A 23,954-nucleotide genomic window follows, 5' to 3' on the forward strand; every position below is an offset into this window, starting at 1 on the left:
GGGTGGTGAATGTTTTATTTCCGGAAAATTTCGGCCTCTAAAGTTGGTAAAATCACAAAAGTTGTGTCAGATGCTGTGTGCTTGAATTTGTTTTATCCAACACTGTTTTCATAGTTTAAGAGCTGCTTCCAGCGTTACAAATCTTGCTTATTTTGTTAAGATAATGAAATGTAATTGTAATGTAAATTGTAATTTATTAAACTATTAAAAATGATTGCATTATAGGCCCAAGTGTCACTGCCGACAGGCCACTACTCCTCATGCTAACTCAAATAATGAGAAAACAAAGCAGTTCCTCAATCTTAATGTTATCATATTTTCTTTATTTCTTAAGTGTATCAGGAACCAACCCCACGCTTTCCCATACAAAATAACAAAACTGTTCAGTTCACAAACATATCAAAAAGAGCATCGAGGAGTTTTGCAACTCGATGTCCCATCTTGGCCTCTAATAAGGAGTTTAAGGCGCTGATCCCCTCTGAGGGCAGGATGTTGTCTGGGCAGATTTCTGTATACAAAGACATTAACAATAGTCAGGACACAATCAGCTCTGGAGGCGCAGCGTGTGGAGATAAATAGTTTAAATTCCCACCGTAGTTTGTGTCTATCATTATGGGCGGTGTCATGCGGAGACACTCAGCTTGTGTCTTGAACATCTCCACAACAGCAGGAGAGACACTCTGTCTCCTGCCTGGAAATACACATATCAGAGTTGGGAACATTTCATCAGAAAAATAGTTGGTTGCTTTGTTGTTTTCAAAGGGTTAACCCAACGTTTTAGGACTGAAAAGCAAGTTTCTTACTAAAAAGCAGAAGACTGGTGAAAGTATCTTTGCCAGAAACAACTTCCTCATGGACAACCAGACAGTCAGAGCAGTCAGTCTTCAGGTAGACTTCCTTGAGGTAGAAAGGTTGCTCTGTGACACACACACACGCACACACACACACACAGAAAATCATGTTTGTTTTCAATGACGGTTTCCACTCTAATGGCTCTCTGATACATTGTGGCTCTTCTTCACTCACCAATATACAATGTGCTGTTTTCAAAGGTCACATTGTACACTAAGCTGGAACATTCACCATATCTGTAAATAAAAATAAAAGGCTGCATCATAACATGCCATGATAGACTTAGTCAGCCAGCAGAATGAAGTACCAATCAATAAATTATTAAAGTTGAGTTTGCCATCTTGGATTTTTGGGACCAGTGAAGGAAGTGACCATATTTGCACTCAAAGGATTATTTGGACGGGTGCAAATTTTGCGGCACTTCAGCTTTGCTTCACTTTTCCGAACCATAGGTTGCCTCCTGCAATAAACCAATGACTTATTATTGACCACATGACCGAGGTGGATGTATTTGTTGTCGGTACTACGTAGATATTATTATGGTGGCTAAATCACAGAGGCAAGGTCTATTCAATGTCGCCTCTGTGCTTTAGTTCTCATATAGACCAAGATTTATTAGGCTACATACAGCCTGGATTTAGAACATATTTTACAATCATCATTAAAAATGCATTGACGTTGAAAATACTATTAAACAAGGTCTAGGCTAGACATCTACTGAACTTTCACTTTTCAACCATGAATAACCATAATTTAAACTACACATTTATTAAACACGTTTTAGATGTCAACAGACATTATTCAAATCTTAACATAAGATGAAATTCACAGACAATATTGATACAAAGTGCAGTACACCTGTCAGGGTTACTGAGACCTGTTCAAAGTTCAAACTGTATTTTGGCAGGGACTTACAACGCCTCTTTGTTTTTTTGTAATGTGGTCTTTACTAATGTTCCATTTGAAGGTGTTGCTGATGTGTGTGGAGTCAGACATTTGAATGAGTGAATAATTTGAACCATTGCGATTAAGTTTGTGAAAGTTGTTGCTTGTAGTGATGAAAGGACTGAGAATTATCGTCCGACTCTGCACTTTCCCCTGTGCGTGTTTAGTGTCTTTCCGCTTGTTTGGTTTTACGCCTCACTACTTCACTGTTTTGATTCACTCTCACATCAGCGTCGTTTCCAGAAAAAATAGCCAGCTGGACAGAAACAAGGCTCCATTTGAATGCTAACTTTTTTATATCTATCGGATGTGTAAATAAGAACATGATCACCATAACAACTTTATATGCTGACGATGTAGCTTGTTGGCACTGCCTCCAAGTGGCCAAAAAACGGGTAATGCAGGCTGAGATACACTATATTAGAGGATGGGTGAGCAAAAGTATTTACTCACCCATCCAAATAAATGAAATCAGGTGTTCCAATCACTTCCATGGCCACAGGTGTATAAAAGTAAGCACCTCGTCATGCAGACTGAAATTTCCTCACTCCAAAATATTCCATAGTCAACTGTCAGTGGGATTATAACAAAGTGGAAGCAATTGGGAACGACAGCAACTCAGCCAAGAAATGGTAGGCCACGTAAAATGACAGAGCGGGGTCAGTGGATGCTGAGGGACATAGTCGAGAGGTCACCAACTTTCTGCAGAGTCAATCGCTACAGAACTCCAAACCTTATTTGGCCTTCAGATTAGCTCAAGAACAGTGTAGAGGGCTTCATGGAATGGGTTTCCATGGTTGAGCAGCTGCATCCAAGCCATTCATCAGCAAGTGCAATGCAAAGCGTCGGATGCAGTGGTGTAAAGCACGCCGTCACTGGACTCTAGAGCAGTGGAGACGTTCTCTGGATTGACGAATCACGCTTCTCAATCTGGCAATCTGATGGACGAGTCTGGGTTTGGCGGTTGCTAGGACAACGGTACTTGTCTGACTGCATTGTGCCACGTGTAAAGTTTGGTGGAGGGGGATTATGGTGTGGGTTGTTTTTCAGGAGCTGGGCTTGGCCCCTTAGTTCCAGTGAAAGGAACTCTGAATGCTTCAGCATACCAAGAGATGTTGGACAATTCTATGCTCCCATCTTTGTGGAACAGTTTAGGGACGACCCCTTCCTGTTCCAACATGACTGTGTACCAGTGTACAAAGCAAGGTCCATAAAGACATGGAGGAGAGAGTTTGGTGTGGATGAACTTGACCTGAGTCCTGACCTCAACCCGATAGAAAACCTTTGGGATGAATTAGAGCTGAGACTGAGAGCCAGGCCTTCCCTCCAACATCAGTGTGTGACCTCACAAATACGCTTCTGGAAGAACGGTCAAAAATGCCCAGAAACACACTCCTAAACCTTGTGGAAAGCCTTCCCAGAAGAGTTGAAGCTGTTATAGCAGCAAAGGGTGGACTGATGTCATATTAAACCCTATGGATTAAGAAGAGGGTGTCACTTAAGTTCATATGCGAGTCTAGTTGTTCCGATTCCGATACCAGTATCGTAAATGCGATACTGCTGAAAATGCTGGCATCGGTATCGGCGAGTACTGGAGTCCAGGCACCGATCCGCTACCACGTAATTTATTAGAAATAACAATTTATTTACTGCTTAGCTCCGTTAGCTTTGACACAGTTCTTCTTCGCCTCTCTTAAAGCAGTTGCGCTGTGCTGCCATTGGCAGCTGCTGTTTTAAGGCAGGAACACACCGGCCCAACCGTTGGGCGTCTGAAGCGTTTGGAGAGGCTCGGACGAGGTCGGGAACACATATGTTTGGTGTGTACAGCTGCGTCGGAAGCTTTCGGAGCCGCGCGGACGTTGTCTGATCAGACTGAGCATACGAAGTCTGAGGAGGTGGGCTGTTGGACGTCTGAGCCATTGGATACTCTGATTGGCGGTGTGCTAGCGAATCAGAGTATCCAATGGCGGTGTGTGGGCGGGGTGGAAGTGACGATGGTAAACAACAAACCACATAAACAGAGATGGCGCAGAGTACAGATTTTACTTCGTCGTTGCATTTCCTGTTTTGGAGTACTGGCACGAGACTAGCGCCACCCGCTGTTAAGGAGGCTTATTGCATCTCGCGCAAGCGCAGAACGTACACGCTGCTGTGTTGTCGGAAGCACGTCGAAGCGGTGTGTACAACGCAACTTTTCTGCCGAACTGGTCAGACGAGAGGCAACAGAGTGGGCGGAGAGTGGTCGGATAAGGCAGTTGGACGTCTGGGCGGTGTGTGGGGGCCTTTAGAGGGGCGAAGAAGAATTGATCACCTGACACCTGTTAAAAGGAGCTGATGTTAGCGCATCATGTCAGCGGTTTGGCAGTACTCCACAGTGGATGTTCCCACCAGTAAGATGGCGACATGCAACACAGGGCTCTCAAGTCTCACGCATTGGGCGTGAGACACACGCATTTCGACCTGTTTACACGCTCACACGCCACATCTAGTATTTCTCACACTGACAAATTATCGGGATCATTTCTCTTATTTAAGAAAATAGTTCACTGAAATGTGTTTCTGAAAACATTTTATGTGAGAAATAAGCTATGCAGTTGCTGAATCTGTCTTTATTTTAGATGGTCAACGGTCAGTTTAAATTATTTTCGAGATCTTGCAGGCGGCGGCGCCATCTCTCGAAACTCGCCGCAACGCGAAGGCATTGCACAGCTTCTTACATAGACAATGAATGGGAAGCGTGGAAATAACGCTGCCTGTGGACACGTACCTTCAGCCAAAATCTCACGCTGAACTAAGTTTCATACTGTTCTTTTTAAAAATAAATGGCTTCCATTTGCTGTATTCATTCATGTTTTACAAAGGGTTTAACCTGAGCCAGGTTAAATGATAACCATAATCATATCACATTGGCGTAGTATGATCTTTTTTTCGGCCGATACCCACAGCACGAGTATCTGAATCGGTCTCGGGAGGGAAAATGGTATCGAACACATCTCTGAGTCAAGGCAGGTGAGCAGTACTTTTGGCAAGATGGTGAATATTTGCACTTATTATCCGGTGATGGAGTTGTAGAATGGGCACACATGCACCTTAGCAAATTCAACTAAAATACTGAAGATCTGAGCACAAAAATATCTCATTAACATGATGTGTCTAGTTATGATACAATACGTTCCTCCTTCTACATTTTTCTCAATAGTAGCAGGAAATTAAAAAAAAACACACCAACAGGAACCATCAGAGTCCACCTTTAGAAATTCTATGGGAAGCTTATAAACTATTGGTCAAGCCTAACAGCAGAAACATGTCGCCTTCAGTCCTGTGGTGTGATTGTGTGTGTGGAAATTTACATTCTCTGAGTCTGGAGGAGATTGAGGATGTTGCTCTGGGTAGTTGCAGTGATGTCAAGCCAGACACTGGTCATCAGATGGCTCAGAGAGCGGCTTCCTGGGAGGTCAGAGCTCCCTCCGATGTACAGCCATCTCCCCAGCATCTGAAGCACACAGACAGTAACACATCAGGGCATTCTCAACCTCTGGGGGGATTTCTGAGACATATAGTTGTTTGTAGGGATGCGCCAATATTTTTCAGATTGAGTACAAGTACAAGTACTTAAATTTGGGTACTTGCCGATACCAAGTACCGATATGAGTCATAATAATGCCATAACAGTTCTTATAATTACTTACGAGAGGCCGTGACATTGCCACCGCCTGTGTGGCATATGTAATGAGCGTTGGAAATCTGATTACCGGTAGCTTGAGCAAATCAAAACAATGAAATGTGAACTTTTGCTTGTTGTGCATATTTACACGACTCTTCAACCGCAAGCAAAGTTGCTGTGCATCATATACATGTTGATGCATACAATGGCCGGCAACTACTACGGTGTGAGCAACTACCGGCTTTTAATCTCCTTCGGATCAACGTTCTGAGCTTGTTAAATGCTCCGGCGGCGCATCGCCCTGGTAACACATCTTCAAAACATCAGCAACTCTTCCAGCTTTACAAAGACGATGGGGAGGAAAAAAGGAACATTACCACAACAAAAAGTTAGCAGAAAAAGGGGCTAGTGTCTGATGGCGTTACAGCTGTGAATCTAGCAGTTAGCCCCGACATTCGCAACAGAGAGCGTGTGAATCACGTCACGGCTGTCATTGCTCCTGCTTCACCGCCTACCTGATGTCACTGCCGCAAAGTATTGACGTGGTGGTATCGAAGCACCGTTATGATTACAAGTAAACACGCACAGTATCGGACCGATACCTGATGCTGGTATCGGTGCATCCCGAGTTGTTCGATATACCAAATTAAATATGTTTGAAATATAACATCAGTATTATACAGGGCTATACAGAGCTCCAGACTGCGACCTGTGACCCGGGTCACAGTTCAGGTAAATGCTGTGATATCTGGTTGCAACCTCAGAGCAATCACATAAACTAAATTATAGCGGACATCAGATTAATGCACACCATGCACATATCTAAATGTATATGTTTTTAACTGAAACCAATTTTAAGTTCCATTCCATTACTTTTTGTAATGTGTTAGATTTGAGCATGAGTCGCCTGTTATAGTAAGGGGTGTGATATTTCTGATAACCATGCTGGTTGACCAATCAGAGCAGACTAGGTATTTAATAATGATAAAGGAATATTTATCTACATTTTAATGCGGCTTTTCTTTGAAGGACATTCCTGTTTTGTTCATAATTTGTACCATATCACATAGTGATAGTGATTTCCAAGAAACTTCCTCGTTAATTATTAGGAAATTAAGGACCTGTAAAACAAAATGTTACCCAAAGTGATTTGCCGACTTTTCATTGGTAGAGACCAGAACTCTGTGAAACCTAAAAAGAAGTTCACAGGCCAATAAAGAGACAACAAAAATAGGTGTAATTAAACATAGATACTTAAGATACAAAGTAAAGCAGCACTTACGTCTTCATTGCTGATAGTTATCGGTTTTACCAAACTGTCGCAGCTGCTCAAAGGAGCAGAGAGTCCCGTTGAGAGAAGACTCAGCAACACAACAACAGCAACAAACTTCTTCATCCTCTCCATGGCTCCTATGTTGTTTTTCTCTCCTGTGTTTGTCTTCAGGTGTATCTCCTCACTGGTTTATATGAACAGTCTCGCCCTGGAAAAATAAAATGTCAAAATAAACTACAGAGCATGTGTTGATGGTTATGAAGGAATATACAGTACATAACACTTAATTAGTAGGTTACATTCATTGTTGGTTTTCTTCTCTTTTTAAGTGCTGATTTAAATTAAAAAATATCATAAGATTTTGGTATAGAGAAGGGGACAGACTGACAGCAATTGAGACAGACAGTAATCTGCATCATAGCTGTTTTCTTAAAAAATCCTGAGGGATTAATTATAACTAAAGGCTAAATTCCCAGCGAGCAGAACCAGAGGACATGTTGTCCTCTGAGGACTGACGTCTGAAGTCCCCTGTCTGTCCCCCTGCTGCTTGTTGTTAACACATGACAACTAGACTTTCTCCTCAGGCTTTTCACAAATGTCTCCCTCACACCCTCTTTTAAACCTCACGTTTTATAGAAGTGAAATGAATATAATCAGCGGAGTTCAAGCTCCACTTAGTAAAGTTATCTACTAAATCAAATTTTAGCAGAGCTAAACACTCAAGAAATATGTTAAATGTTAACATTTTAACAAAGTGAAACATAATGGATAGCAGCCCTGTCCTGTATTTGGTAGAACGTTGTACAACGCCTTTGTTTTTAATCTGATCACGTTAGCAAACTGTTTTAAATTGACTAAACACTGACATTAACATAATTGTGAACAGTTGCGGAAGTTATACCGCTTCAAGCAAACGGGAGTCAAACTATTATAGGCCTACTGACTTACATTATTACGAATGTAAAGCAAAAAGGCAGTAACTTACGTTTGCCCAGAGCTAGCCCAGCCACGCAGCACCTCCTGTCAAACAGTCCGATGGAGACGACCCGTCCGTGCTCCTTCTTCACCGTTTAAAATCGCGGGATCTGCTCTTGTCCAAAGGCGCATGCGCGGACTTTGACCTGTTGGGGAATCTTGTGAGATTCGAGATAATTCACCTTCAGTAGCGGAATGGTTATCCATATGGAGCTGCCTGTCAGTGATGCTTATTCATGAATAAAGGCAATTATAGTCTGCTTTTGTATTCAAGAGTAGCTTTGTTATTATTGTCATGGCAACTGTAATGTCAATAATAATGCTATGAAAGACTACCGCGGTCAAGCCAGCCGCAACACCGATCTCCGTGGTCAAATCAGCCGCACTTAAATTTCGAGTGTACAAGTATTCTCAGCATTGCGGTAAATGCGGAGAAACGTCGTATTACTTTTGGTTTTCAAAATAAAGGTATTAAGAACAGTAAGCTATATATCGAACCTACCAACCATTGAAAATAAAATGTTACATTAAAGTGATTCATGAGCCTATGATGAATAAAAAACACTTGTTATCATTTGTTTTACTGTACCAATGTGGAGAAATTCAACAACAAAGTCCCATATTTGTATCTGGAGATTGCATATTTGCCCATATTTGAGCTACTGTAAAAACACTTTGCTCAATAATTCCTGGCTATGGGTGGTATATTTGACTTCTACACATAGAGGACTACAAGTATGTTTAATATGAACCATTTTTAGTGTACCAATTAAGAGAAATTACAAAGTTAAAGTCCTACATTTAACGAATAATAGGTTGTACAGTAAAAATGCTTGATTTCCAGTCTGTATGTAGTCAGAGATGTAATTTCTCTTAATTGGTACACTAAAAATGGTTACTGTATTTATTTGTGGATTTTCGAGACTCTCCTGACGTGGCTGGATTCACAAATGCATTTTTTTCAACAAGGAACTCTCTGTAGCCAATCAGATGCCTCCCTCATTCTCAGCCAATCACATGACTGCATTCCCACGAGGGGTACCTCACCATGGCCACAGCACAGCTTTTTCTCTGTGCATTTTGCGCATTTGTGATTGGCTGAAACACACACACACACACACACACACACACACACACACACACACACACACACACACACACACACACACACACATACACACACACACACACACATACACACACACACACCATCTGTTTGGTCTTCCATCCCCTCCGTAAGAGATGCAACATCACAATTTTCAGTTTACACTCAAAATGTAAATATGCCAGAGTTAGCAAAAGAGCTAATTTTCATCTGTAGTCCCTTGGCAGGTCAACACATCATCACATTAAATTAATGAGAAAAAAAAAAAAATGCAAGAAGAATAGAAAGCCGATGTTATTGGCAGGCGGGCATTTTAACATTTGATTGGTTCAAAATGGTGTCTGTATATTATGCTTGCGCAAATGAGCCAATTAACATTCGAGCTGAGACTTAGGGGGCGGGTCTTTATAGTATAAAGACGAATGTTGAGCCGTTGATACGTACATTCATTGAGAGCTCTTACACTGTATCCAGAAGGAAAATGGGAGAAATTGTGCATATTCAAGCCGGCCAATGTGGAAACCAGATTGGCGCTAAGGTTAGTTAAACTATTATTCGTTTGACTCATGTCGTGTTCTCCGCCGGGCTCTCTGCTCCCGGAGCGGCGCTTTGTGCCCGTTCGCGCCACTGAAACCACACCCTGGAAATATAAACATGTCCTCTTTGTGAAAATGGACATTTAAATCTGAACAAAACGAATGCCCTTTTGGGTCGTATTCAGTACCATCATGTGTTGGAGTTAAAGACGAATAGAAATACGATTTAAACGTATTTTTGCATTTTTAAAACGTATCTCTAAATAAACGTAACGTAGCAAATCGTTAATACCAAGTTCAAAAACTGCTCCATGTTGATTTGGATTTGGTGAAAAGTGTTTGTTCGGCAACGTTACCGCAATGCGAAAAAAGGAAGCAAGGATTTCTGGTGAAAGGAAGACGATAACGTTATATCAACCTTATAAACGCGAGCCGCTGGTTTAATGGCGGTAAAATGGGTTTACATGGCGTGTTTGAGGCCTACTTGGCGATGCCTTTTCCTAGAGCCTGGGGTGCAGTCGAATAGTAAAAAAATACGGTCCTAACTCCTATTCCTAACTCCTCTTCCTTGACCTCTGGGGAAAACGTCACGGGGTTAAGGAAAGGCGATAGGAGAACTCAAAAGGAGTAAGTTAGTTTATACCGCCCACAAGCTCCTCGATTGGCTCTGCCTTTTCTTGTGTGATTGGCCGTCCCCGCTGTCACTCCATCTTGCTTGCACACGGAGCGGTCTGCTAGTCTGCGGTCAGGAGTCCTACAGGAGTCCGCTACTAGAACTAGTTCACGTCAGCTAGAAGGATTGTAATATCAGAGGTTTTATTTACATTAACGTTTGAATCGGTGTCCATGTGCGTATGTGCGCGCGTGCGTGTGTGTTTGGTAATTAGACGCAGCCAGGATGTCTAAAAAAAGAAAAGTGGACATAAGAGACTTCTTTAGAAGTCAAAGTGTAAGTTACTCAAAGAAATGCGTTACACCCATCCTGCAACACCTTCACTGGCTCCCAATAAAGCAGCATATATCCACTTCAAGATCCTCCTCATCATTTACAAAGCTCTCAATAATCGGATCAATAAAATATTTTATTATTATTGTTGTTATTATTACTATTGGATTAGAATTGGGTGATAATGTTTTGCTACGTGATTTACAACCAGTCAAACCAAAAAAGCAATAGCACTACTACTAGAAAACAGTGAACTGAAAGTGTTAGAGTTTTATTAAAAATACTTGTGTCCCCCCCCCCCCCCCCCCCACCTCTGAAATCAAAATTTCGTCCTTGCCGCGCGCGCGACCTCCAGCCAGGCCGCGCGCGCCGAAGCAGCACGGCGGGAATATGCTTTAACTTATAGTGTTGTTCGTTAAAGTGCGTTCTCTCCACAAACTGCCATATTCTCTTACATGTCTTTTTTCCAAGGCTCTGCTGTCTGAGCGTTGAGACTGAGTCGAGTACACACAGAGACAGGACACCCTGTTGGACGATTTCCCACACGATGAGGGAAATCGTCCAACTTCAAGCCGGCCAGTGCGGCAATCTAATCGGAGCTAAGGTCAGTAAAATTCTTTCTCCCACCTCCCAAAATTCTTTCTCCCAATTCTCCCACCTACAGTCCCATTTTAACAGAGCTGTTAATTATCAAGGTAAAGTCTGAACACATTCTTGTAGGACATTCTTGACTTCTTGTCTTCTTACCTGATAGGGAAGCCCAGGCCATGTTGTCACACTTTTCAGACTCTTTTTATATATTGTATGATCAGTGCAGGGCAGTTGCTAGGAATTCTGGGCCCCCTGAAAGAATATCGGTGTGGGCCCCTCTACCCATTCATTGCCACCTACTGGGGGCTGTGTGTGGGCCCTAGCGGGCTGTGGGCCCTTAGAATTGTCATCACCTTTCCCCCCCTATACGACGGCACTGGATCAGTGCATTATATTTTTAAAAACGGCATACCAAATGAAAGAATAATGTCTCAGGAAAATATGTCAGCAAGGACTGACTAGTAATTCAATTCAAATATGTTCTTTTGTTGAAGGATATTCAATTCACAGATGTGGACTAGGATGTTGGCCACAGCTTCACGACCACTGCTTGGACTGCAGCTTTATTTGTGGGGTTCTCTTTCCAGAGGTGAGCATAACCTTGTGCGTGCTACAGAATTTTAAAAGCTGGAATGAATGGCAGATATTTGAAGTTTTTGTATTGATTTTAAATCAATTTAATTGCTTAAAACTCTGTTTAGGCCATCATATATGGAATCTCATCAGTGAATGCCATTTCATGGGAGGAGGCAGAGCAGGTCTTCCTGGCAGGGCCTGTTATCCGGTAAGAGGAGAGAAGTAGGAATTTCTAAATACATTGATGGTTCTTCTATTCCAGTATTATTATTCCAGTAGTATCATTTTTGTCTGTTTCAGTGAAGTGGACGAGTTCTTCAGGAGGCTTGAAAGGCAGATGAGGAAGGAAGGAGCACTGCCATCGTATAAAGTGAAAGCTTGTGCAATAAAACATTTGAAACCATTTCATTTCATTGTAGGCTATGTTAAGATTGTTTTGTCATTATAACCCCATGCAATAGAACATTTAAAAGCATGTCATTTCATTGGAGGTTCATTATTTATTTAGCCCAAAAAAGTTTAAAGGTTTTCCAAGCCTCACAAACAATTAGATTTTAGTGTTTTATTTCGATTTTATTTATTTATTTAGTCCAAAAGATTTTTAAAAAGTTTAAAAGTAATTCAAGCTTTACAAACTAATAGATCTTGGTGTTTTATTTGGACTTTGCCCTGTCAAAAATCCATAAGGGTCCAGACTGTGTGCAGTTGTAGTTTTACAGTCAACCAGTAGGTGGCACTGTCAAAAAAACCACAAGGGGTCTGAACGTGCGGGTCCAGAAGTGCGGGGGACTCCAATGAATGTAAAGGATATAAAACACGTCCGAAATCCAACATATTAATACTGAGATAGGACTTTAAAAATACTAGGGTCACAAGTCCAAATCCCCCCCAGCAAAGTCAAATTTCACAGTGGGATTATGTTTAAGATCTTTACAGACATGTTTTGAGACAATCACTTTGAGTAATAATTTGTCTGATATGTTTTTCTCACAAAAATAAAATGACCTCATCAGACATTGAACTGTAATTGATTTGTTTGTTTTGAAGTTCACCTACTGCACACAATCTCTCCTACAGTTGGTCTTAAACTTAGTTTAAAAGGTGCTCAATATGAAATTCAGGGCTTATCTAGTGCATCCACATGGCTCCCAACATTGTGACGGCTGAGCCGACAGGTTGCAGCAAACAGTGCCGACAGTTTTTTTTACCTGAGGGGGAACCGGAGGGTGAAACTTATCAGCTGTAACCACAGTACAAGCCCAGTGCAGAGCGGTGGCTGTGAGCTAGCCAGCAGGCAACGTTCATTCAAAAAGCCTGCAAGGCCGGCCATGTAAACAAAGCATAGAGAAACTTGGATTACAACACACAAGATTCTTCAATCTCTGCTCAGGTAGAAACTATACTCCACTGCCTTGCAGTTATTTACCCAAACCGATGCAGTGAGTAGCTTCTCAACAATGTGGGAAGACAGATCCTGTGGTTGTGGAAAAGATACAGAAAAGTTACAGAAGGGTCAAATTATTGGGCTACATCAAACAAAGAAAACAACTAAGGAGACTGTTCTAGGGTGATGGGTGAATCAGGGAAATAAAAGAGGTGGAGGAAATGATGCACCCATCAGGTCTGTTGCCTACTGTACACCCGGGGCAGCGGTTAGGATCTGGGGTTGCTTCAGTTGGTCAGGTCGAGGTTCAGCAACGTTATGAGCTTATCAGCTGACTACCTGAATATACTAAATGACCTGTTTTTTCCATCAATACATTTTTACTTGCCGGATGGCTCGGGCATATTCCAACATGACAGTGCCAAGAATCATCGGGCTCAAATAGTGACAGAGTGGTTTGGAGAGCACAAGACATCATTTTGACACATGGATCAGCCACCAGAGTCCAGACCTGAACCCCATTGAGAATCTTTGGGGTACGCTGGAGAAGAATTTCTTGGTGACAAAAATAAATGTTGTGAAATTGTATCAGCTTATCAAAGCGATGCCATGGCAAATGCTTGCCATGACCAAAACTGTGTGTGACTTTTTTTTTTGGCCAGGCAGTGTATCTTTCCGTAGCAAATAGTTGTATTCTGCTACATTAATACTCTAAAGATTCCGATGGTCACAATGTTTCAGACCCAAAAGGTTCATTTTTAAATGCATAATGGGTAGATTATACAGTTACCAAAGTTCTGTGAAAGACTCCTATTAACCACCATTAGGACATTAAATACCTGAATATTTAGTTATGTATCTTTTCCAACAAAGTCACAAAAAGGCATCTTATCAAAAGTGTTTTTTAATTGAACTCAACAAACTGACAGCTGTCTATAGATGTCTTCATACAGGACAAGACCAAACAAACAAAGGACAGAAAAAAAGAGCTAAAGAGCTGCTGATCATTCTGACTATACAGTGAAATCTCTGAGCATTACCTAATTGTTACAGCAGTGCTGAGAGCGGGGGAGGGGGGGGAGTGGAAGAAAGAGGGTGGGGGATGAAGACAGACTGATGCCATGTCTGATGTCAGCTAGTAATGGAAAGACAGACGAAGTAAAGAGGACGACCACTCCTCCATTACAACCTCCTCTGCTTAAGCCATTCTCTGCTTGAAGTGATGGTGAGGATGAACGACAGCAGGAGGGAGGAGAACAGTGATTGAACAAGGTGGGAAACATGGAGGGACAGACAGGACCAAAGACAGACAGAGAGAGGACAAACAAGGTGGTGACCACTACTCCATGGCCTCCTGGTTCTCTTGGTCTGCGCTGATCTCCTCGCTGGCCTCTTTGCCCTCCTTGCTCCTCTTGCTCTTCTTGTGTTTGTGCCTCCGGTGGCTGTCGCCCTCCTCGCTGTCGTGCCTTCTCCTGCTACTGCTGCTAATCGAAGGAGAAGTATAGGAGTGTTGAAAGGGCAGAGGAGGTGACGAGAGGGGAGATTCGAGAGGCAGAGGAAAGATATCAAAGGGAGAGTAAAGGGCATGGAGGGAAGACAATAGGGGAAGGGAGATAAAAGGTTATGTCGGAGACAAGAAGATCAATGGGTGAAAAAAAGAAAAGGTGAAGTGAAACGGAGACAGACAGAAGGGTTATTAAAATGGCAGAGAGGCCAAATCAGAATAAAGGAGGTGATGTGAGGTGAAAGACAAGAGGTGGAGACGACAAAAAGAAAGCATTTCTGATATTTTATATATATATATATATATATATATATATATATATATATATATAAAAGGTTTATATAAAAGGTTTTAATTATTACGATAGCATGAAATCATGCTAAAAGACATGGAAATAAAGTAACAGCACTGTTCTCATATTGCAATGTAGAGCTACTTAGTATGAGATGGAAATATGACAAGGAAAATGGAGGATCAGACTCTTTGAAATACAACAATGCTCAGCCTTTAAGATCCCAAGCTCATTCACATCTTCACATCTTTAGAGTTGCTGCAATGATTCTGGGGAAGGGTTTAGCGTGCGTTTACGTACCTGCGAGAGGACTTGTGGCGTCCCTCCTCCTTCTCTCGGTGCCGTCTCTCTCTGTGCCTTTCCTCTTTCTCTCGGCTCGACCTTTCACGATGCCGCTCCGCATAACCGCTGCGTTCTTGGTACTCGCGGTAACGATACCGCTCCTCGTCGCTACAGGAGTTGAAAGAACAAGAGCTTTCACTTTACAATGTCATGTTTTCATGCTGCCTATGCTCTGATAAAAAAAATAGGCCCTTTGATGTTACAGTAGAGTAATACTGAATGCAAGGACATATCCCTCCGTTTGCTTAAAATATGATTTTCAGTGTCTTCCAAGGGTAAAATTGTTTTCAAAACTCAAAATACTGAAGACAGAAATCCTATGATACCTCTTCAAATACCCCAACTCTGGGTATCTGCTAATGCCAGACACACTCTGATATCTTTACTCTCTTTTCCTTCATTTATAAACTGTATAGTTCATAGTGTTAATCATGTTCATGTATGGGCAGCCCCTATGCTATGTTGCTTTGTGACATAGCTGGCATGTGAGCCACTGACGAGCTCACAGCGCCGCTCTGCACTCCTCTTCTAAGGCGGTTACAGCTGATAACGCAGTCCAGTGAAGCGCAGTGCCATCCTCCAGTTCCCCCTCTGGTTCTGACGGTTAGCTCGGTCAGAATGTTTGCCATATTTTATATAGTTCGTGGCGTTAACACCGTCGGCTACGAGTCACAGGCGTCGACCATGTTGAGAGCCATTAAGAAGCATTCAAAATGCTCCCAGTCTCATATTCGCACCTTGAATAATAATAATTTGAATTTAAACGTTATGAATGAAGCCCTACTCTGTCATATTTTCTTTGGATTACCATCACTGAGCACGTCGACTCGGAAGCAACATCTGGTCTTCTTTTTGTTCCTATTAAATATCTCTCCATTCTGTAAACCTACAGACTTTTATGTCTGAATGCACCCCATTGCTATTGTGATAGCCAATTTGTTCACTGTTCAGCTCATACGAGCGCACGCTGATCACGCTCACTGGAGCGTAGACTTCAGACACCGTCTATTTCTTCCCCACCTCCAAGGTCTCAAAAATCAACCTCACAATTGAGAGAGTGCAGTTGCGAGCCCCGTGCTCATGGGACCGTATTTGTGCAGACAGGGCAGAAATGCTCCCTCACAAAGATGTTTTCTTAATTCATGATCACTTATTACTGAAGTACTAAGATGTTAAAAAAGAACTCTGTAAGTATGATCAAGAAAATGTACTTGAAGCAAAAAGTAAATGTGCTCAGTATGCAGCCAAATGGGCTCTTTAGTTGTTGCATTATTATACATATTAATAGATTATTATTAATGGAGGATGCATTTAAGTGTTGCAGCTGGTGCAATATTCCCATCTGAAATGTAGTGAGGAAGAAACGCCACACAATTAAAAACACTAATATAGTACCAGTTTAAGTACCCCAAAATCATACAGTACTTGAATACAAGTACTGAGTTACTTTCCTCCACAGACTTCTATCCCATGCTGTTCCAAAAACAGGGTGGGAATAGATCAAGAGCTGCTGGTCGCACCAGTGCTGCCACTGGGAAAGTAAGTCTGGAGCCCTAATGACACTAACAGACAAACTACATCAATATGAATCCGTCATGTAACGACTGACCCACTTATCGACACTTTATGACAACAACTGTGCGATTCTGTCCATCTCACCTGGTGTAGCTCATAGCTGAAGGGCTGTGCTCCCTCTCTCTCTCTCCCGCTCATGTGTCCTCTCTCTGGGCCTCTCTCTTTCCTTCTCTCGCTTGTCATCTCGACGGGAATAGTAGTCCCAGGGTTTAGAGTTCTCCATCGTAGGGGGCCAAGGAGGAGGCACACCTCCAGTCATGGGTGGCGGGTATGCTCCTGAAAGGTAAAGGGGAAGGTACCCGAAGAGATAGTTATTAGAGATGACAAATCTGACCTGCTAATTTGCCAATTCTTTCTAAGAACTAGAATTGCCAGTCTCCAGACCAACTCTGTTTTTCCACCACTGTCCCAAAAAAAGTCAGTGTAACCTGTCAAAAAAATCTAAACATTATCCTTTTTACTAAGTATCTGTAGTGATAATTTGTATAAAACACATTCAAAATCATTTATTTAGAAAACAGCATTAGTAGTTTTAATTATGTATTATAAACTGCTCAGAGCTAGTATTAGGACATTAAACAGGTCATAATTTCCTCTCTAATATTGGTAAATTTGCTATCTAGCCTGCAAAAAAAGCACACTTTTCTCTGATAAATGTTTGTCTGGTGACCCATTTAACAAGCTACAGTGGTTGACAGATAAGATGGAGACTTCAGCAGGAGAGCTTATGCAGATGTTGTGCTGTGTGTGTGTGTGTGTGTGTGTGTGTGTGTGTGTGGCTCCTGGGCTGCATAGCTGGCAGTAAGCCATTGTGGCTGTAGTCTCGCTGTAATAGAACGGTGACATGCCTGCTTTAAAAAGGTAATATTGATAGAGAAAGGTGCCAAATAAAATTATTGCTTCTTTCTAAAAAAATACTATGATTGCGAATTAATAATTTAAAAATGTTGACAGGTCCAAAATTAATGTTTTGTACATCTGACATTTGGTGTTTGTGAGCCAACCTCACCAACACAGACACAAGTGTCTGACTGCTCTCCATCAGGCTGCAGAATATGTGAATAGTTATTGTGTGACAACTGAAGTTAGCACATATCTTAGCTTAATCATCCTCAAATCAATAACCCATAAAGCAATAATTTGGTATACTTCAACAAAACCAACAACAACTACCAACAGTCATATTCCTTCAAAATGGAGAATGCATTGTCCCCGATTAGATTGTGAAAAATAAGTAGGAAGAAACTACACCACTTAGACCACAAGAAAAACGTTATCTAAAACTAGATAGTTATATCCTAAGATTACGTTACATGAATGTAGGCCTAAAGCTACATGTGGCACGATGACTTCATTACTCGAAGGTTTCATCACTTGACTGACTGCCTGACTCTCACTCCACTTGACCAGATAACATGCAGGTTTTGCAACAAACTTGTCAAGTAATGAGCCATTGTTCTAGGTTGGTTTCAGTTCATGAAAATTGACTGTAACCACTTTGGTCGCCTAAAAATGTCTAATCTGGTGTTCGGTTTTACTGAGTTCCACCATATCATGTCACTGCTGGTTGCAAAAAAACAACAACAAGATGGCGCAGTGAAAATGCTCAACTTGTGGCTTTAAAACCAATAAGTTACTTCATGGTTGACTTCTTATACACAGTCTACTGTGTGTGTGTGTGTGTGTGTGTGTGTGTGTGTGTGTGTGTGTGTGTTACCTGTCCATAGTGGGGATGATAGCAGGAGGGGGGCCCCTCGGTGGAGGAGGGAAACCAGGAGGAGGGACAGGAATGGGCAACCCTACGAGGCAGACAGAGAGAAATAACAATAAAACGGAGCAGATGCGAGGTAAGATAGGATGGCTGCTCCAAATCAAATACACCAAGAGACCAGTGTAGAAACAATAAACCTACTGGGTGGGGGGATGAGTGGAGGTGCAGCGTTGACGTTGGGCGGTGGAGGGAGGAAAGGAGACGGGGGTATGTTTGGAGGAAGCGGTCCAGGAGGAAAGAAGGGGGGAATCTTTGCTGCAGTTGGCTCAGCATCTGACTGTTCAGCGATCACCTGCAGAAAACAGGCAAGATGACAAAATACACTCGCAACAGTTTCTTTTGGTGTTAACTATAGTGTAGTAGGGGTAACAACATGTTTTCACCAGGAAAAATGAAATCACATACAAAAAGTGTGTTTTTTGTATTCAGAGTGACTATGTTGCTTCCGCGTACCTGGATATTGTTGCCTTCTAGATTATGTCTGCGTCGCCCTTCAACCCTGCTGATGGTGGCCGTCCCTCCACCAATCACATCTATAGTTCCACTCGTCTTCCTGGGAAAGGAATACAAAAAAATAAAATCAAGGCACAGAGTATGCACCACGTCTACGTCCACACAAACAAGATGACACACAATCAGCAGTTTACATGAACTAAATATCTAATTCACATAAAAGTCTGCAACAATGCGGAACTAAATCATTCATGCAGACTGCAGTTTGGAAAATGCGATGGAACCTACAGTCTGACACTGGATTTTTGAGACAATGTTATAATCATGTTCAAATATATATGAACAATCTGGATAAAGATCACTTAGATTTAGAACTGTGACCAATATACATACTGAGTGGGACCTCAAACCTAACGTAGGTGATATATTTATTGGCCTGGCTGATCTAGACATTTATTTAAATATACCAAAGTTAACCTTTATGAAAGTAAGGATGTCTTTTAACGGATACACTACAATCCTAGTGTTAAGGTTGCATATCTAAGAAAGAAAAAAATCATATTTATAATCTCTATAAAAAGGTTTTCAATTTACCAACAAGCTAGTTATCAACAAGCCACCGAACCAACGAGCTGTGGATTCAGTTACAATGGTGATATTCTAGTGTCAGAGCTCTAACTTATATTAACTTTCCAGCCCCACATCAATACATTTCCCATCAGGAGCATTTCACCAAGTGGGGACAAGGCTATGGCAACTTACGTATAATAGGACATGTCCGGGGGCGGGCCAGGCCACTGAGGGGGAGAGATCCTACCATTGAGAAACAAAGGACAGGGGTAAAGGAGATGAGAGTAACGGCCTAAACACACACATACGTGGGATGACCTGCTCTAACCACAGGGACACTCCTCTTACAGCCCTCCCTTGTCTAGATACAAAAGCCAAGTTTCCATCCAAATGTAGTGCACATTTCAAACCATCTTGCAGGAAACCAGGAAAAAGAAAATGTGAATTACTGCATGTTTCCATTTACTACGTTTATGCGAGATAACGAGCTAAACTGTTGGTGTCAATTAGGCTCGTGCTGACTGGCAATCGGATCTGTATCGAAGTTTGAAGGGACGATTAACAAAGGTTTTTCCTACGCCAATATTAAGGAAATGTTCAATAACTATTGGAAATGAGATGTTATTAAAAATGATCTCTCTAGATTCAGTGCCCTGCTTTGCATTCAGAGATGATTCTGGTGGAGCGGCATGTCCGTCCAACCAGTTTGCCGTCTCTTTTTTCTATGGATCTGTTCAACAAAACTTTGCTCTGCATTCTATAAAAATAGTTAATGTTATGATATGTATCTGTTCAAAGCTTTAATTGACATATGCACATAGACACACAGTCACAATGCAATGAATAAAAGTCATGTTTAAATTATTAAAATAAAAATGTTCACTCTCCCTATACTCTTTAAATGTTCATTTATTTCAATGCTGTGTCAGAAGCTGGGCCTCAGCGGACGTTTAAGTCACATGCTTCACCTTTTATTGATATAGAACCGACAACATTATTTTGCATATTTCAACATTTTGTTAATTTCAAGCATTTTCACTCAGGTTTTTAATACTTAATTTGAAAATGCACATAAAACACGTGGATGGAAACACACTTCCGTTCTTAGCTTATCTACTTTTCTGTACACATCACTTCTAGGGAAAGGTGTTATATGAGCAGATATATTTATAAGTGAAGATAGAAGCAGAAGTGTTACCTGGAGACCTGACTGACAGCAGGCTTGTACAGGCTGACAGGAGATGTGAAGTCTGGCTTTGAGGTGTGAATGGGTAAACTGGATATGTCCTTTTCATTGCCCGTCCTGCCTTGCTGAACCTAAGGAAGAGCCAAAAAATAAGCTTGTTAATACATTTCACGTGTTAATCATAGTAGAGATAGTTAGTAATGATTTTTAAATGTAATGTTTTTTGTCTTATTATATATATAAATATAAATATATATATATATATATATATATATATATATATATATATATATATATATATATACCGGTATATATATATATATATATATTCAGTCCCTTCTCAACAATATAGACATTTAGGAGATATACATGTATAAAATGACACTACAGTTTTAACTGTTGTTTATGTTCCTCTGGTCAAAAAAAGGGGGGTAAAGCATATCTTATAAAGTAATCTTTCTGTTTAAACCATTAAGAAAACTACTTGATTCAAACTAACTGATGAGAGGCCGTAGAGGGCGTCGACAGAAAGAACAGAACAAGGACAGAGTAAGTACTGGTCTCGCTCACAGTGATCTTGCTTGCCACCGAGCCAACAGTAGAGACCTCCAGGCCCATGCACAGTCTCTTCTGTTTTTCACAGTAAGCTTTCCATGTGTCTTCATTGAATTAAAGTAGTCTGACACACACACACACACACACACACACACACACACACACACACACACACACACACACACACACACACACACACACACACACGGCTTCCTCCAGGGTTTCTCTTCAAATGACTCCAGGTCTGCCTCCAGCACTGGGACCCCGTTGATGTTTCCAGGACCATCCAGATCCACTCCCTTCATCTTGGAGGCTGCGGATAATAAACATCATAAACTGTTAACTGGAAATGAACATCATGTTCAAACTCTGTGTGTATGTGATCAGTGTTTTGGACAGAACAGTGCAGAATAGTGAAGAAAAGAATAAGCTGTAAGAAGCCACAGAAAAGGGTTCAAGATGAGAGGGTGATACCTTGTCCATAAGGTCTGGAGCCCGTTGTCTTTATGTTGAGATTGACAGGTGGAGCTCCATAAGTTCTGGGAGGACAAAAAATGAAAAATCCTTAAACACTGTCATTGATATCACAGGGTCTCCTCTAAATTAGCTGTCATATACACCACATATACAGTATAGTATAATAGTGTATACCGACAAGATCAATGCCAGTTTCAGTTCACTCCAGTTCATATGTTGCACTCCAAAGTTTGAGCATCCTCAGTTTTTTGTGTGGACCATACATGCTATTTTAGCCTCATATTAAAGCAACAACAAACCTATAAATACAACAATTTGAAGTGTAAAAATAAATACTAGGAGCTTAGCTTTTTGATTAGGAACAAAAAAGCATCTGGTAGGAATACCCAATTTCTGTTTGTTTACTAACATAAACACATTGACTTTCTTTAAAGTAGCAAATAACAGTTAAAATAATCCACAAAACACCTAAAAAACCTACGTATACTGTGGTGCTCCAGTTTTTATGTCTCCAATGGTGACTCGGACGTCGTCGTCGTCATCATCACTGTCGCTGTCACTGTCGACATCCTCGCCTGCAACTGCACCATCAGCCTCACCATCACCTGTTGCCTGACAGTGAGGGGAAAAGTATGAGACATGAGCATTTGTCAGAGGGACAGAAAACAACTGTGAGAGGAATTAAAACTGGGAGGTAAGTCAGCACACAAACAAAACAGACAACAAAGCATGGAAAATGTAACAACACATACTGTGACTGTGTGCACACACACTACAGCTGCACTCACCTCGGAGGCCACTCCATTCCCTGTAGCGTGTGCAGCGGCATCCTCTGTTGAAGCATCAGCAGGTGCACTGGAGAGAAAATGAAACAATAAACATCAAGTTTCTTTGAAATGTCTTTTAAAGATCTGGTGAATTTTCTTTAACCAGCTGCATTTAAGCACCGAGTCAAAAGCGTTGCATGTCAACACCTGCATGCTCTTAGATATGTCCCCTGCTCCGAATTAAGTTCCACTTCATTCATGCTTTCCAACTTCACGATTACCATGCAAATGCCACACAGAATTTAAAAAGGTGCAATTCGACACAAACAACATCTAAGTCTTTTTATGCTATTATCTTTTTCTTTCCTTTATCTGCAATATGAAGAATTCGAATTCACTGCAGAATTATGTAAAAATCTGAGTCAAATTATTTCGAGGACCCCTGAAGTAAAACTGCGGACCCCCTATGGGTCCCTGACCCCTGAAGATGGTATTAAAATGGGCTGCATGGCCAAAGCTATGAGGACACCCAAACATTGCACACATATGTATTTATTAAACATCTGACATGCAAAACCATGAGCAGTCGCTTCCACACAACCCTCTTCTCTTGTTGACATAGGGGGCCACAGTAAGACTGAGAGCTAGCATGCTCAATAGCTGGATCCTGAAATCAAAGCAGCTAAATGGAATTCAGCCATCATTTATGTCATTATTAACACCTGGGCTTTTCCTACTGCAAGTTGTGAAAATATCCCCTGTGAACAAGACCGCTTGACCCTGGTCCATGGGCCCCAAAAAGCCTCTTCAAAATGTGTGAATATGCATACTAGCTGAATCAAATAGCAAGGTGCTGCATTATTAGGCTATCTTGTAGGCCTGTCTTCTACCTTGCATCAACAGGAGTCTAAATGCAGCGTGCTAATGCTAAGATGTTTTGCAGGAAGCTATAACGCTCGCCATGTCCAACATCTTAGTTTTGTGCTTTAGCATGCTAACATCTGCTAATTTGCACTGAACTGAGCAGCACAGTCGAAGCTGAATATTATTTGTTTTAATCATAAATTAAAATATTGGTCACATGACCAGATGATGGAAAATCCATACACCATCAATTGATTATACTTCATTCTGATGGGGAACATAAATGTCTGCATTTAGAAATCCATAGCTGCTGCAACATTTTAACTGAAAATCACAAATATTGACCTCATGATGGCAGAGGAAAAGTCAGGAGATCACCAAACCAACTTAAGAAAATGTCCCAAAGCTGTTTAATATAATTATATGTCTGTCATAAACAGAAAATAAATAATTATAAGCAGAACCACATCCTGTTTAATGATTTTAGTCTTTAAATTTTACTGAAAAACCTGCTCCACAGTTTAAATCCTTACTTTACCATGGTGAAAATCTGTCTGAAGATGTAGGAATTTGGTTTGATTTCTTTCTGAACAGTGAAAACATGCTGACCCCTCAACAATGGTGCTCTTTATATTCTCTTATGGACAAGGTATCACAATCTCATCTTGAACCCTTTTCTGTGGCTTCTTATATAGCTCTGGCTTCGGTGAAATTGCATTTTATCAAAAAAACATTGTGGAATATTTAGACA

The 23,954-nt window shown here is 41.3% G+C and overlaps 2 protein-coding genes and 1 pseudogene across 3 annotated transcripts in view; 1 reads left to right on the forward strand and 2 right to left on the reverse strand.

Annotated features, from left to right (window-relative positions):
- Window positions 1-313: 313 nt before the first annotated feature.
- On the reverse strand, window positions 314-7,824 carry LOC311010737 (uncharacterized protein). Its single transcript, XM_084005332.1, has 7 exons — window positions 7,720-7,824; window positions 6,744-6,942; window positions 5,148-5,290; window positions 1,027-1,088; window positions 804-917; window positions 593-691; window positions 314-508 (listed from the first exon to the last, which is right to left on the reverse strand). Exons 2-7 carry the CDS (start codon window positions 6,864-6,866, stop codon window positions 384-386), a joined length of 666 nt encoding a protein of 221 aa, XP_083861458.1. The 5' UTR covers window positions 6,867-6,942; window positions 7,720-7,824; the 3' UTR covers window positions 314-383.
- A 3,019-nt stretch (window positions 7,825-10,843) lies between these two features.
- The window catches only part of LOC311010881 (tubulin beta-4B chain-like), a gene marked incomplete at both ends in the record, with an annotated part of 69,311 nt that continues 56,200 nt past the window's right edge, over window positions 10,844-23,954 (forward strand). The window contains 1 exon segment of the mRNA XM_084005524.1: window positions 10,844-10,900. Coding sequence (XP_083861650.1) covers window positions 10,844-10,900 — 57 coding nt within the window.
- Window positions 13,744-23,954, reverse strand: part of LOC311010811 (pre-mRNA 3'-end-processing factor FIP1-like) — a 16,373-nt pseudogene continuing 6,162 nt past the window's right edge. Inside the window, exons 2-14 of the transcript XR_014599425.1 lie at window positions 22,361-22,438; window positions 22,054-22,184; window positions 21,570-21,634; window positions 21,303-21,408; window positions 21,111-21,210; window positions 20,553-20,671; window positions 19,547-19,597; window positions 18,785-18,884; window positions 18,473-18,623; window positions 18,278-18,359; window positions 16,645-16,894; window positions 14,944-15,093; window positions 13,744-14,331 (exon numbers count right to left, since the gene is read on the reverse strand). The product of XR_014599425.1 is annotated as a pre-mRNA 3'-end-processing factor FIP1-like (transcript). The remainder of the gene's footprint in view (window positions 14,332-14,943; window positions 15,094-16,644; window positions 16,895-18,277; window positions 18,360-18,472; window positions 18,624-18,784; window positions 18,885-19,546; window positions 19,598-20,552; window positions 20,672-21,110; window positions 21,211-21,302; window positions 21,409-21,569; window positions 21,635-22,053; window positions 22,185-22,360; window positions 22,439-23,954) is intronic.

Source organism: Eutrigla gurnardus (assembly GCF_963514095.1).
Source record: "Eutrigla gurnardus genome assembly, chromosome: 3".
Lineage (NCBI taxonomy): Eukaryota > Metazoa > Chordata > Actinopteri > Perciformes > Triglidae > Eutrigla > Eutrigla gurnardus.